At 67.4% G+C, this 14673-nt stretch overlaps 1 protein-coding gene across 12 annotated transcripts in view; it reads right to left on the reverse strand.

Annotated features, from left to right (window-relative positions):
• Nucleotides 1–3179: 3179 nt before the first annotated feature.
• MTA1 (metastasis associated 1) overlaps nt 3180–14673 on the reverse strand; it is a 33490-nt gene continuing 21996 nt past the window's right edge. For 3 of the 12 annotated variants that reach the window (XM_086362649.1, XM_086362652.1, XM_086362656.1), the window contains 14 exons: nt 12178–12280; nt 11430–11529; nt 10875–11063; nt 9741–9815; nt 9601–9659; nt 9100–9215; nt 8717–8868; nt 8423–8612; nt 8260–8349; nt 7408–7560; nt 7250–7285; nt 4299–4330; nt 3883–4034; nt 3180–3796 (listed from right to left, as the gene is read on the reverse strand). In XM_086362649.1, the coding sequence (XP_086218775.1) occupies nt 3646–3796; nt 3883–4034; nt 4299–4330; nt 7250–7285; nt 7408–7560; nt 8260–8349; nt 8423–8612; nt 8717–8868; nt 9100–9215; nt 9601–9659; nt 9741–9815; nt 10875–11063; nt 11430–11529; nt 12178–12280 (1598 nt within the window). In that variant the 3' untranslated portion in view covers nt 3180–3645. Of the gene's footprint in view, nt 3797–3882; nt 4035–4298; nt 4331–5855; nt 7286–7407; nt 7561–8259; nt 8350–8422; nt 8613–8716; nt 8869–9099; nt 9216–9600; nt 9660–9740; nt 9816–10874; nt 11064–11429; nt 11530–12177; nt 12281–14673 lie in introns of those variants that run through there. The other 9 variants (XM_086362650.1, XM_086362657.1, XM_086362653.1 and 6 more) reach the window with 4 other exon arrangements.

A 14673-nucleotide genomic window follows, 5' to 3' on the forward strand; every position in this document is an offset into this window, starting at 1 on the left:
CTCGGTTTCTATAGCAACGGCCTCGCTCTGGGACAGGAGCGGGATTCGGGCGGGAGCGCCACCCGGTCCAGGCCGGGTCCCGGCCCCGCCTAGCACTGTCAGTGGTGCTGGAGCCTCAGCGGGTGGAGGGCAGGGCCTCCGCCACTTCCAAAAACAGCTCGAGAGAAACTGCTGGAAGGGGATGAGGGAGAGGGTGCCTGGCAGCGAGGGGGCCCGCCGTGTGTACTGCAGGCTCTGAAGGCGCCCTCCCCAAGCTCTCCCACCCGAGGGCGATGGCGGGGGAGCCGGGAGACAGAAGGCGTGGGGCCCCTAGGGTGCCCCCTCTGCGGGCGCAGCGGCCACGTGGGCAGACGCTGCCACCTGCATTCCATGCCATTCCGCCCTGGATGCCCGCCCCATCTCTCCTCCAGACCCAGTAGCATCGGGCCCAGGGCCTCTGACCTCGGCCTGTTGGCCCCAGAGCCTCCTGGAGGGCTGGGGAACTAGAGATCTGCCAGCGGTCAGGGCCTCTCCCCAGGGGGCCTCCAGCCCCTCCCAGCAGGACTGCCTGGCCTCTCCCACCCCTCCCTGCCTCTGCCTGGTGCCATGCAGAACCTGCCCGAGCACCAGGGTCTGGGGACCCGGAGGTCAAGGCGGCCATCTCCCAAGGGCTCTTTCCTGGGCCTCCATTCCGGCTGAGCCTCAGGTGTGGCAGATGGACAGACGCCTAAGCCCAGATGACTGGGTCCAGTCTGGGCAGCGGGCTCCAGCTCCCTCACCCCCTGCCCTGTGTCTCTGAGGCTCTTTGCTGGACACCAGGTCCCCCCACACCCAGTTCCTCTCCCTGGCGGCGTCCAGGGCCTGCTTCTGGCCCCTGGTGCCAGTGTGTTCAGAGTGGCTGAGGGAGCTGGTCTCGCAGGGCAGTTTCACAGCAGCCCCCCATCTGAGGCACCCCGAGGTGCTTCCCCTCCTCCCTGAGGCGCCCCCACCTCCCTGAGGCGCCCCCTCTCCTCTCTGAGGTGCCCCTCACCTCCCTGAGGTGCCCCCCTCCTCCCTGAGGTAACCCCCCCCTGAGGTGCCCCCACCCCCCACACCCTTCAGCCACTGCCATTTCCATGAGTGAGGACAAGAGCCCTCAAGCTGCTGACCAGTGGGGAGGCGCCCTCTCCCTGCATTCAGCTCTGGCCCTGAGCCAGCCAGGGTGGAGACTGGAGAGGAGGCCTCCGCGGGCCCCCTGTTGGGCTAGGTGGCCCGCAGGTCAGCCCCCCAGCCGCTCCTGGCTCAGGCTGGGTGTCCGGTGTCTCTGAATAATTCATGGGCCCCCACTTGGCACTCCTTGCCAAGTGCTCTGAGCCTGGGAGCCCCCCGGACCCCAGGATATCAGCCTGTGTGACTCCACCCTACCCTGAAATTTGCAGGACTGCTGTCGAGGGCAGGCTGGCTGGGCACAGGAGCCCTCTCAAGGAAGCTACCTGTGGGCCCCAGCCCTGCTTGGAGAGAGGGGGTGGAGCCAAGGAATGGCATTCCGCCCTGGCAGAGGCCCTGGGCAGGGGTGGGTGGCGCGGGCACCCTGCCTCCCAGCTGCAAGGCTTAGGCTGATGCGCTGGGCTGTGCGGGGCCAGCTGGGAAGGGGCACTGATCAGTGGACACAGAGCCCCATGTCAGAGCTAGAGGTTGGGACAGGCATGGGCCATGGGGCTGAGTGAGGATGGCAGGGCTGGAGGGAAGCAGGCGGGGCCCCGCTGGCCAGGCGTGGGGGCAGGTCCCTCCCGTGAGGCTGCAGTGGAGCAGTGTCCTGGTGGCACTGGCAAATGGCACACAGGAGACCAGGCTCACATTCCCGCAGGGCCCCCAGGGCTGTGCCCAGTGGTGGGCAGTGGGAGGTCCCAGGCGGGGCAGGCTTGCATGCTGAGTCCCTCATGGGGACGGGCCCACCTGCGATGCCCTTGGCCCTGGGGGCTGGATGCTGCAGGCCCCTGCTGGGCCCACAGGAGCCGGGTTCTTAAAACTTCACTCCTCCTTGCCAGCACCCACCTCCCACCCCACTTCTAGGCCTGGCACAGACCTCTCAGACATGCAGTCCAGGCCCTGCCTGTCTCTGGGCAGGGGGAGGGCTGGCTGGGGGGAGGCCCCTCACCTGCCCACCGTGCTGATGGAAGGGGCAGGGGGAGGGCTGGCTGGGGGGAGGCCCCTCCCCTGCCCACCGTGCTGATGGAAGGGGCAGGGGGAGGGCTGGCTGGGGGGAGGCCCCTCCCCTGCCCACCGTATGATGGAAGGTAGTGCCTTTGTCAAGGTCGCCAGCCCGGCCTCCCAGCCCCACCGCTGGAGCTGGGGGATGGGCGGGTGTGGGCCAGCCATGTGGGGTGGCGTGCCCCAGCCCCTCCTGACACCCTGGCCCACCACCCAGTGGGGCCCACAGCAGGCCCTTGGACGCCAGGACACCGCTTATCTGTCCCCGGTAAGGCAGCAAAGTGGCTTCTATTTTAATTCTCCAGCCGAGATGTCCACACATCACAGTGGGGCTGGAGGCACAGCAGACAGAGCTCAGGAAGGGGCCCCTCCAAGGGCCTTGCGGACCCCTCCCTCTGGCATCTGGCCTGGGTGCACCCGTCCAGTGGGCCTGGAGCGGGTGTGCAGGGGGCCGGACCGAGGTAGGGTTTCTGAGAACGGACTTGCTGAAATCTGAGCAAACTCTCCCAGAGGAAACGGCACACCTGCTTCAGGCGGCCCCGTGGCTCCTGGCAGCCATCCATGGACAGCTGCAGCAGGCTCTGCCAGGCCGGCCAGCAGCCCGGCTGACCCTGCCACCCTGGCCGCCCCAGCAGGGGAGCCTGGCACCTGCCGGTCTGGGTCCCAGGCCAGGCCCGGACCACCCCTGCCTTGGACAGACATGGCGTTGTCGGCTCCCCACATGGGAGTCCCGAGCCCTGATGGACCTTTCTCTGCCCCCATGGGGCAGGTGATGGGCACGGGGCCAAAGTGAGGCAGCAGGGGTGCCCCCAGGCCAGCCTGCAGGGGCCACATGCTGCTGCCCAGGCTTCTCCCTGGACATCCCAACGCCGGGCAGACCCAGGCAGGGGGTGGCTTCCAGACCCACGGAGGGGGTGGGGGGTGGGGCACTGGGCTCCTCTAAGGCGACGGGGGTGCGGTGGGCCCAAGACAGAGAGAGGAACTGAGGACACAGACGCAGGAAGGGCTAGTTGGATTTTTGTTTTTGTAAGTTTTTTTTTCTTTGTTTTTTTTAATATGAAAATTACTTGAAAAGACAAGGGGCCAACCCCACCAGGCAGCTCGGCCGGCCGCTGGCCACGCCGATCCTAACATTCCAGGTGTAAGTTACAGAGCTTAAGTTCATCTACAAAAAAGTAATAAAAATAAAATTTAAAATGGCACCTTCAACAGAAACAAAACCCCCGGCCGGCCCTGGAGCCCGCGTGCGGGGCGGGCACTCGGGCGGCTCCTCAGCTCCGCTCTGGCCAAAAAGTAAACACAAAGCTAAAAACAACGGCTCCCGGCGGGTCTGGAGTGGGTCGGGCTCCTCCCCGCGCAGCCGAGGGGCAGCTTCTCTGCGGGTGAGGGCGGAAGGGGCACTACCAAAACCGGGCGGCGGGCGGCGGGCGGGCGTGGGCTGGGCGTGGGCTGCGGTCAGAGCGCCGCGCGGGCGTCCTAGTCCTCGATGACGATGGGCTCGTCGTTGACGGGCGCGGGCGGCGGCGGCCGCAGCGGCAGGGCCTGGCTCGGGCGCAGGGCGATGGGCTTGTAGGGCCTACGGGCCGCGCGCTTGGTCTCGGAGGACGAGAGCAGCTTGCGGATCTTCCTGCGGTGCAGCCGGGCAGTGAGGCGGGCACGCAAGGCGGCACGGAGCCCCCGCCCCCGCGGGCCCCGCCCGCCCAGCTGCCCCACCTGGTCTCCTCAGTGGCCATGTAGAACACGTCGTCGGGGGCGTCGATCCAGTTCATCCGCCGCCGCTTGACTGGGGGCAGCGAGCCCCCCCGGATGAGGCGCACCTTGGTGGGGTACGCCTTCCCGTTGAGCAGGAGGTTCCGGCTTGGTCCCTGCAGTGGGGCAGGCCTGAGAGGGGAGCTCGGGGCCTCCACGCAGCACCCAGAAGCCCCATGGTGGCCGTCCCAGGGGCAGTGGGGGCAGGGGTCCCCGGAGGGCCATGAAGACCCCATGAAGACCTGGACACCTGCCCCTCCTCGAGTCCCCAGGGGCCTTCCAGATGCTCCCACAGCGCCTGGCAGGGCTGGGGGCCTCCCTACTAAGGCCCACGGAGCGTGTGTGTGCAAGCGTGTGGAGAACAGGGCCCTCGCACTCACCATGTGCCTGGTCTGTCCGTGGTTCGCCAAACCTGACAGGAGGAAGGAGGACAGGCCGTGAGGCCACGCAGGCACGTGCTGCGCCCACACGCGTGCCAAGGGCCCACAGCGGAGACGCAGGAAGCCCGGAGCTCCATCTCCCCAGAACTGCAGCCCACACCCAGGTGGGCCTTAGCTCCCGAGTCCTGGCCTTGCCCAGGTGGCTCTCAGGGGCCCCGGTGGGGGGGAGGGGGCGGTGTAGGAGCCTCAGATCTGAGCTCACTTCTCGAGGAGCCAGGACCACTGTGGCCTGGTTTACAGAGCAGCCAAGTGACAGCTGGCACAGCTACACGTACAACAGCAACAGGGAGCCCCCCCGCAGGGCAGGCCCTCCCCAGGTTCAGACTTCACCAGACTTCCTCCCAAGGGGCTCCCAGTCCCCAGCGTGGACCTGGGGCCAGGTGCCCTGCGGGAAGCTGATGGGAGTGCCCAGGAGAGGTCAGTAGGCCAGGCTCCAGCTAGCGGCTCCACTCTGTGGCTGGGGGGCTGGAGGTGAGAGCTGCCACCAGTGGCTCAGAAAAGGATCGTCCCGGGTCACAGGCTGTACCCTCAACGGGAATCAAAACGATCCGCAACTCCCAAACACACACGCAGTGAGTGCACGTGCGTGGCCGTGAGAGCATCGGTACACGGGCCTGTGGGCGTGCTGGTGAGTACACAGGCCTGTGAGCACATGTTGGTCTGAGTACACGCGCCTGTGAGCACATGTTGGTGTGAGTACACGGGCCAGTGAGCTCACGCTGGTGTGAGTACACGGGCCAGTGAGCTCACGCTGGTGTGAGTACACGGGCCTGTGAGCATGTTGATCTGAGTACACAGCCCGTGAGCATGTGCTGGTGAGTACATGGGCCCGCGAGCTCGTGTCGCTGTGAGTAGACGGGCCCGCGAGCTCGTGTCGCTGTGCGTACATGGGCCCGCGAGTGTGGGTCACGTGAGTGCATGTGGCTGTGAGCCTGTCAGTGTGCATCTATGTGGTCACATGAGCTAGTCTCCATCGCCTGCATCCTGCTGCACACATCTAACTCCTCCCAAAAGTGCTTCCTGACCAAGGTCTGTCTCTAGATGAGCCTGGAATAGCTGTCCAGCCCCCCTTTGCAGCACCTTCTAACTTGGGGTACCCACAACCCCAGCAGGCAGGGGCAGGGGCCCTGGCACCCAGCCTGCAGCGCTCACGAGCTGTCCACGGGTGTACACAGCTGTACACAGCGCTCAAGGCTCTGTGCTACTTACCCAGGTAGGTGCCTACCAGAGGGACGAGTGGCAGAGAGAAGAAAGCACACGGTTAGCGTGGGGGGTGCACATGTGGGGCCCTGGGGTGCAGGCAGCCACAGGCCACGGAGGGCCAGGTTAGGGAGTGAAGGACCCCTGGCGGCAGGGCCCTGGCCTAGAGCCGGCTCCTGCCATCCGCTGCTGCTCCGCCCACCACACGGCACCCCAGCGGGCCTGAATGTGGCCTCCAACACCCACCCGGGACCCAGGGCTAGGGTTGAAGTAGCGACGGGAACACGTGGATTTTGGAAAAACTGACCTAAGTCAATGGAATTTATCCCACTGCTATCAAGAGCTCTTTACAAGTCAAGCCCTAAGCCCCAAGCCCTGTTGATAAGACCCACTTCCCCTCCCATGGGATGTGGGCAGACGAGTGGGCCGGCCGCTCTGCTGAGACCAGGGACTGTGGGAACCCCTTAAGGATGGCTCCAGGGGAAGGGGGAGGTCGGCGAGGAGGCGAGGCTAGAGTGAGCTGGCGCCCCACCAAGGGGTTGCAGGCAAGGCAGCAGGGGGCCTGGGGCAGAAAGAGCCTGTGTCCAGATGGAGTGAGAGGACTGGACCTCAGTGCCACCAGCTGACCCCCAGCACGTGCCTGCCAGGCTCTCGGACACACTGAGACGGGCGTGTCCAGGGGACCGGGCTGGGCCAGATGGCCACTGCCTCCCACCACCTTCCAGAGATCCAAGAACCAAGCCCAGGCCAGCCTTCCTGGGCCAGCAGGTCTCCAGTCCTGAGACTAGGGGAGGGCTCCGGCCATGTCCATGCTGGCTGCCCGGGATGCAGCGCGGGGGTACCCACGCTGGACCTGACCTTGCTGCTAGGAGGGGCTGGCGGGAGGAGCTCTGAGTGAGTTCCCCTAAGTTCCCCTTCTGCTGGTTCCATTCACCTCCCCCTCACCCGTCCTGCAACAGGCTGACCGTTGGGGGCACTGGCCCCCACAAGGCTGAAATGCCCCTCACTGGCACCGTGGTGACCTGGGACCACAAACGCCCCTCCCCCACTGAGAAAGCCAAAGCCAGCCCTGGGCAGGCGAGGGAGCCACACTCCAGAGGCCAACGCCAGCCACACCCGACAGCAGGGGGCCCCACGGTGGCCTGCCCAGTGTGTGCACCCCCACTTGGGACAGGGCCCCGCGGTCTCAGCCCGGGGTGCATCTCCCCGGGGGGCCCTGGCCTGGGCGTTCCCTGGGCCTTGCAGACCCCCACCCAGCCATGCCAGCCACACCACAGCTCTGTCCCGTCGGCACCTGAGGGGCCAGGGTCCCACAGCCCCCCACCAGGCAGGGCACGGGCAAGGTCACAAGCACAGGGTGGGCGGCACACGAGCTGAGGCTGACGGCATGCGGGCGGGCACAACGCGGCAGTGCAGCCAGTGCGGGCAGGCGGCGGGGGCACCAGGGCCGCCTGACGGAGGACAGTCCACTGACCGGCGCTGGGCCCAGACGGAAAAGCATTTTGTGAGCCGGGGCGCCCAGGTGGGGTTCGGGGGCGGCCCCAGGGCCTCTGCCGAGTGACAGGTGGGCGCTGGGTTAGGGGCGGCGGGGCGCAGCCCAGCCCGCGTGGACTGCCCTGGACGTGCCCTGAGCCATCCGCCGCACACACGGGAGCACAGCACACAGGCCCGCGCGGAGGGCCGGGCCTTACCCCTACTGGGCATCAAGAGGCGCTTCTTCACGTTGCCTGGCAGCGCCCGGCGGCAGGAGAGAGGAGAGAACACACGGTCAGCGGGCGCGGGCGCAGCGGGCACCAGGCACCCCAGGCCCACAGCCACACCGGCCGAGCCCGAGGCCCCCCGGACTCACCGTCGACCCCGTTGTGCTGCTCGTAGCTCCTCTTGCCCAGGATGGTAGGGGAGCCGTTGTTGATGACAGGGGCTGACTTGGCGGGGGTCAGGCCGCTGAGCACACCAGACACGCTCTTCACTGGGTCGGGCTTGGGGGGGCGGGGGTGCGTCTCTGCAGGGCCAACACAGCAAGTGGGCACACGGCCGCTCCTCAGCAGCAGCCCCACCACCCGGGAGAGCGTGAGCAGCCCAGGCCCCGGTAGGCACACCAGTGTGGCGCCCTGGGCACCCTGAGGGCAGCGACAGAGGCTGGGGCTAGACCCCTCGGTCCAGCCGACGGGCCCACCAGCGACCACCACCAGTCTACAGGCTCCAGGTGCCCACAAATGAGCAGGTCCCCTTAGTGGCCACCAAGCTGGCAGCCCAGGCTGGCCACTGGCCAGATGATGAACTAGGGGCTCTGTCAGCTGACCGGCTCCAGGAGGCGCAGGCCTACACCTGCCAAGCGCCCCAGCCCTCAGCGGCTCTCCGGGGCCAGAGCCCAGACAGCAGGAGGGGCCACAGCCGCCTGCGTCTCCTGGGCGCCCGCCAGCTCCCAGAGTCTTTCACAAGGGAATGCGGGCACAGGGGGAGGGACCGAATCCCAGCCCAGCCCAGACCTGCAGAACGAAGGGCCGCGGACGAATGGAGTGCTCAAGGCCCCAGGCCGCCCCTCTCTGCGTCCCTCCTGGAGGGCATGCCTCCCACCCAGCCCGGAGCCCACCCCAAAGGGAACAGCATGGGGAAGACCACTCCGAATCCTCACAGGAGCCTGCGGCGGGGTGGGGGCGGGCGGGGCGGACCCTGCGGAGGGCGGGGCGGGCGGGCTCACCGAGGAACCGCAGCACGGCCTCCAAGGGCTTCCGCGTGGCCTGCTTCAGCACCAGCGGGCTCTGGGAGGCTTCCGGCAGCCGAGCCGTGCCTGAGGGGGGCCAGGGTCAGTGCGCTCGCCCGCTGGCAGCACCCCCACCCCGCCCGCCCCAAGGGATACTCACACTCGGCCTTGATAGCCGCGCTGTTGATGGGCATGTAGGGGTGGCGGGCGGCGTGCCAGGGGCGCAGGATCTCGCGGCACAGGCGCCGGGCGATGCGCGTGAGCTTGGTGGTGTGCAGGTAGAAGGCCTGTCTCGTCTTCATTGCGAACTTTGGGCTCCCGCTGCTCCGCGCTGGGATGCCGTGGGGGCTCTGCGGAAGGGGGCGCGCCGCCCCGACACAGCGCCATGACCGCGGGCCGGGCCGCAGGGGCGGGGCGCGCGGGCGGGCGGGGCGGGGCACGGGGCGGGGCTTACCATGTTACTGCGGTTGGGTCCCGGCCTCTCTCCATCTAACCGGGTTGGCATTTTCAAGCCACCATATTTCTTCCAATATGTCCAACAAGACGCGCAGAGGCGACACTGCATGTTAGGGGGACCCCAAGAATACCACTGGTAAGACTGGGTGGCTACGGACAACAAAGTTGAAAATAGACGGATTCTTAAGCAGAACCAGTGACGGCAAAGAGCATTCCACAGCTGTCGCCCGCCCACACCACCCCGGGCCTGGGCACCGCGCTCCCCTCACTCCCCATCAGGGCTCCTCCAAGCAGAGTGCGATCCCCGCCCCCAGGCCGGTCCCCGGGACGGTGCAGGGGTGCCCAGGGCCGCAGACTAGGGTGCACCTGGGGGCTACTTACTGTAACAGCTCTCGCAGGCCCGGCCGGCCCCAGGGCTCTGGCCTGGCGGCCCTGCGCCGTTCACCACACCTGCCTTGACGTTGTTGACGCTGATCTGGTTCGGGTTTGGCTTGTTACTTGGGTAAGGGAGAGAGGGAGGGCGTCACGGGATCATGGAGCCCCGGGAGCTCGGCTCTGGGACCCCAGCAGCCCCGTCCACATCCGCCTGGCCACAGGGCAGCCGCCAACCCCAGCTCTCTCCCCGCGGACTCGGGTCAGAGTCTGACCCCAGGCGGGACGGCTTCCAGCCTCCGTGCCCAGTGCTGCCTGACTGGCCGAGGGAGAGCCAGGGCTGGGTCCTGCCCTTCTGCCGCCCCCGCCATCCTGGGCTTCAAGGACAGGCCCCTGACTCGCCTAGACCCTGAGCCAGGGAGGCACCACCTGGCCACGTGAAGCCAGAGGCGGGCCTGGCCCACCCAGGGACATGGAGACACGGGGGCGGTGTTCTGGGGGTGCACTTACTAGTTGGGGATATAAACTTGCTTTAACTTGCTCTCCGCTTCAGCCGCTTTCAAGCGTTTCTTAAAACACAGAACACAGGGTCAGAGGCCAGCAGCTGGGTCTGTAGAGGGGAGACCCCGCCCGCACCGGCTGGCCCTCACCTGCTGCACGTATCTGTCGGTGGTTTTCCACATGTAGTAATACTCGATGATGCTGGTGAGTGACTTCCAGGGAAGCTGTGGAAGGGAGGCGTGTCAGTGGGGCCCCGCCCAGGCCACTGTCAGGGCCCAGGCTCGCCCTCTCCTGAGCAGACCACACGGCAGAGAAGCTCCTCCCCAGGTTCCCTTCCTGCCACAGCGACTGCGCCCGGCTTGCTGGCTGGCTGGCTGGGTGGGTGCTTCCAGCCCTGGTGCAGTGCCCGGGGATGAGGCGGGTGGAGGAGGCACCCAGGCCCCCGTCCCCTCCAGGCTGCGGGCTGCACACCGAGCGCCGTCTGCTCCCGCTGTTCTGGTGTCACCCCGGGCTCGCAGGCCACCTGCGGGCCTGCCTCCCTGAGCACATTCACCCACGACACCCGCTGGGGTGAGTTGACCGCAGGCACATATCTCCTGCACCTGGCCCGTCACACGGGAGCACGAGGGGCCTGGGACCTGTAGGGGGCGCACTCCACTTATTTCTGGTGAGGAGGCCTTGCCGCCCTGCTGAGGTTTCAGCACACTCTACCAAGTCGGTCAAGGGGCCCGCTCAGGGCTCGGCCTGCACCGGTGGCACCAGGGCTCTGCAGGGCCCTGAGGGCCTCCAGGCCACACCTCTTCTCCACCTCCTGCGGTGAGCCCGGCACCAGCTTCATCTGTTCCAGTGGAGATGCTGCTGGGCATCAGACGCAGGCAAGGCCGCTGCATCCCGGCCTCTCCCTGGGGCTTGTGGTCAGGCCGGCCTGGCCACCCTGCTGCCCTCTCTGCACGGATGTGCTCCTCTGAGTGACCAGCATTTCGCCTCCTTTCAGATGAGCTCAAGTGTGTTTTAGGGACTGTGAGAGCAGGAGGGGTCCCTGCAGACTTGATTCCCACGTGCTCACTGGGGGACACTTCCAAGGACATACGCGGAAGCTCGGCTGGTTAAAAACAACCGGACTCAAACACGGCCAGGGCCTGAGGGCCAGCGAGGACCTGGACATGCCCAGGGCCCGAGGGTCAGCGAGGAGCTGGACCTCCTCGTCACCTCTAACAGATGAGGGGACGGAACACAGAGACCTGGGGAGCAGAGCAGCCCTGAGCCCGCCCCGTGGTACTCACAAAGTCTTGCTGAATGTCTGTGAAGTCTTTCCCGTACTTTTCCAGGGCCTCCTCAAAAAGGCTGGCCTCTGAGGCTGACCACTCCTCCATCTCGTCCCTGCAGAGCACGGGCCCACCCTGCGGCACCAGGGCTGAGATGGCCTTGGCAACGTCATACACGCTCCTGTGCAGCGTGTCCATGGCGTGGAACTGTGTGGGGCGGGAGGCAGGGTCACCTGGGCCCTGCGCTGGGACCCACCCCCAGCCCGGGTGGCGGACACACCCGGGTCACGTGTGGAAGGCCACAGGCTTGGGCCTCTGGGGAGGATGTGGGGAGAGAGCCGTGGGCAGGCAGGGCCAGCCTGGGGCACCTGAGCCTCCTTCTGGGAGACTTGCTGCCCGAGATGGGGTGGGAGGAAGGAGCAGGGCGGCCCCAGGACGGGCAGGTCAGCCTGAACCTGTGCGAAGATGGGGCTGCCACGCCAGGGCATCGAGAGCCCTGCCCTGGGTGGGGCCGTGCCCAGGGGGTTGACCTAAGCAAACGTGCTGGGCCTTGCTTGGCTGGCACCTGCTTACCAGGGTGATGTCCCGGGAGGCGGCCGCGGCGCTCATGTGCAGGCTGGGCTGCCGGACGGAGCTGCTGCAGTCCAGGGCCCGGGCAAAGGTGCCCACAGAGCTTGGGGGGGGGGCGGGAAGAGACACTGACCGCTGGAGCAGACAAGCAGGAGGCCAGGCAGGCCGAGCTGGACACGCACAGGGGCCCAGATTCGGCTGTCTCGGGGAGGAGTGCTCTGCTCTGGAGCTTGGGGACTCTGCCTGTCTCTGCAGAGCTCTTCTCATGAGACAGCCTTTGGGTTCCAGCGCTGGATGGCGCCTGGCCCAGGGCGGGGTGGTGGGGGAGCATGCAGCCCTGAGTGCTCATCAGACCTGCCCCGCGGGGGCCAGGGCGGCGGCCTCAGCAGAGACAGCTCCGCAGAGCACATCCGTTCATGTCCGGGAGGCCCAGACCTCAGCCACGTCCGCCCCAGCGGCCTTCGCCCAGTCCCAAAGCTGGACGGGCACCCTGTCCCACCCCGCAGTCTTCGGAAAGAGCCCCGGCCTGTTGGGGGGTGGCTCTGAGCAGCCCTCAGCCAGCTCCGCGTGCAGGAAGGGCCAGACCTCCCCAGGGACCACACAGGGGTCGCGACAGAGCAGGCCCCGCCCCACCGGCCTCATGTGCCCTTCACTGGGCAACACCCCGAGGGACAGATGTCCCAGAACCCACCACATGGTGGGCAAGCAGTTAAGGCCGTGCCAGCTTGTGCCCTGCCTGCCCGGCACTCACCGGGCCACCACCAGGAACTGGTCAATCTGCTTGTCCACGAGTGGGTTGCGGGCCTCCCACACCTTGGTCTCCAGCTTGGACTGGTCTCGGCCGTCCTCCTCGCCTGCGGAGAAGGGGTGCCGCGGGGTGAGGCCGCCGGGGCCGCGGGAGGAGCCCCGAGGCTCTAGTGAGAGCTCAGGGCCCAGGGGTCCCCTTAGGGCCTGGCCTACTGGGGTGAGGGGTGGAGCACCCCCTTCTGCAGGGAGGGAGAGGGTAAGTGAATCCGGGGCGGGGACACAGCACGCGTGTGTGCACACACAAAGCAGCACACGGAAACGCGTACACAGACACACGTGTACACACACGTGCATACAGACACAAGCACGCACACACAGGAATGCAGGCATACACACACATGGACGCGGTCTGGTCAGCGCTCCAGGGCGAGCATGGCACAGGGCACGCCTTCGCCTCTGGAATGGGGTCCGGGTCTGGGCCCCCAGGCCCTTGGAGGAGCCACCAGGAGGGCAGCAGCACAGCCGCTGGGGCAAGGGCGGGCGGTTCGGATATGGTCGGTCGAGCTCTTTACCCCGAGCCGCCACAGGGTCAGGTGCCACTGCGCCTGGCCCCCGTGCCAGCCCCTCACCACCAGCGCACTGATGCTGGCTCAGCACAGACACTCGCCCGCCACCCGGGGCCCTGAGGCCGGAGGCCTCGTCTCAGGGCGTCTTCTCCCTCAGCCTGTGGGTGGCACAGGGGAGCCTAGGGCCCGGCCGTGGACGCTTCTGTCCTGGGCAGCACCTGTGCCAAGGGCCGGTGTGCTCTGGTCAGCAGTGGGATGGGACCACGAGGAGGGTCTGCAGAACGCCCACCCGGCGTGGCTGGGCTGGCATGGAGGACACATCACACCCACATTCAACTCGGGCACCCGAGCTGAACGTCTGCAGACGCTTTCAGCCACGGTCACTCTCGGCAGGAAGCTGCTTCCAGGGCCAGGACCCCCGCGCATTCGGGAAGCCCGTGGAGCCTGGGGTGGGTGCGGGTCAGCAGAGCCGCCACAGCTTAAAGTCATTGGAGAGACACGTGCCCCCTCGTCCTGGGGAGGTCACCCTGGCGGGCTACAGGGGCGCGCTGGGCCAGGGGCCCACGGGAGGGAGCCCGGCACCGCAGACATGCAGGGCTGATCCAGGGATGGGGCATGGAGATCCGAGAGCCTGGGGTGTGGGGCTGTGGGACACGATGGGGCGTCTGGAGGATGGGCATGCTGCGCTCCCTCCGGGCGGCGCCTTGGCACTGAGACCCTCCCCGGGTAAGGCGGGGACCCTCCTCTTGGATCCAGGCCCCAGCGATGTGGCCAGGCAGCCAAGCCCAGAACCCCGGGTGCAGTGGCACGCCTGTCCCAGCGCCACGCCGGCTGGCAGGCAGCATCACGGCACGCTCTGTGGCCGCCACATACACGCACGGCTGGGGCACAGCTTCACAGTGGCAGGGCCCACGCCCCAGGAGGTGCGGGGAGACAGCAAGCTGAGGCCTTCGCCAGGGCCCCCGAGTCAGGAGTGGGAAAGGCCTGGGTTGTGGGCAGGGCCAGCCCAGGGCACCTGAGGACAGAGGCTCGGCCCCGCCGGGTACCCAGGCAGGGGGCAATGTGAGCTCACCCAGGCAGCAGCAACGTGAGCACTCTGGACACGTGAGCCACCAGCATCCCTGAGGCCTCACCAGGACCCCCAAGGACGCCTGACCCCGGAGGGGGGTCCACAGCCAGCGCAGCCGGCTCTGTTCCAGCGGGAGACGCAGTGCGGGGGCCCCAGGATGATGCGAGCGCTCACAGGGCCGGAGGGAGGCCGGCTCTGTTTCAGCGGGAGACGCAGTGCGGGGGCCCCCAGGATGATGCGAGCGCTCACAGGGCCGGAGGGAGGAGCGGCCAGGCCCGCCCGTGATGGAGCTGGACACACAGGGCAGACGGGGGAGCCGCCCCGCCACCCGCTTCCCATGGGCTTGGCTCAGCGCCTCCCTGACACCTGACCAGACAAGCAGGCGCCCCAAGACGGAGACTGAGGCCCCAACAGGGAGGTGGGTGTGAGTGTGTGGGTGAGGTCCGAGTGAGGTGTGCCACAGGTGTGTGCACATGTGTGCAACAGGAAACGTGCACACGGGCCAAGGGCAGAGCCCAGGACGAGTGGAGCAGCTGGGGAATCGGGAGGCGTGGTGGCCACAGAGAGGAAGCTTCTGGGGATTCCTGCACAGAGGAACCCGGGGTGCAGAGCAGAAGGGGAGCCAGGCCTGGCCCACGCCCCACAGACGCAGGAGACGCTCGCCAGGGCCACCTGAGGACGAGAGAGCAGCGGCCACGCGCTCCACAAGGGACCCAGGGACCCCGGGCGGCCTGGGCACCTCACACAGGGCCAGCTCTGCAGGGACACAGACTCCAAAGAGAGCAAGGCGCCCGAATGCCCTGAGGCCAAGGGCGTGCGCGGTCCAGCCGCCAGGCCTGCCTCACCGAGCCGCATGACCAGGACA

The sequence above is a fragment of the Bos grunniens genome, chromosome 21 (assembly GCF_055505025.1).
Source record: "Bos grunniens cultivar Pamir isolate PY7600 chromosome 21, Bosgru_T2T1.0, whole genome shotgun sequence".
Lineage (NCBI taxonomy): Eukaryota > Metazoa > Chordata > Mammalia > Artiodactyla > Bovidae > Bos > Bos grunniens.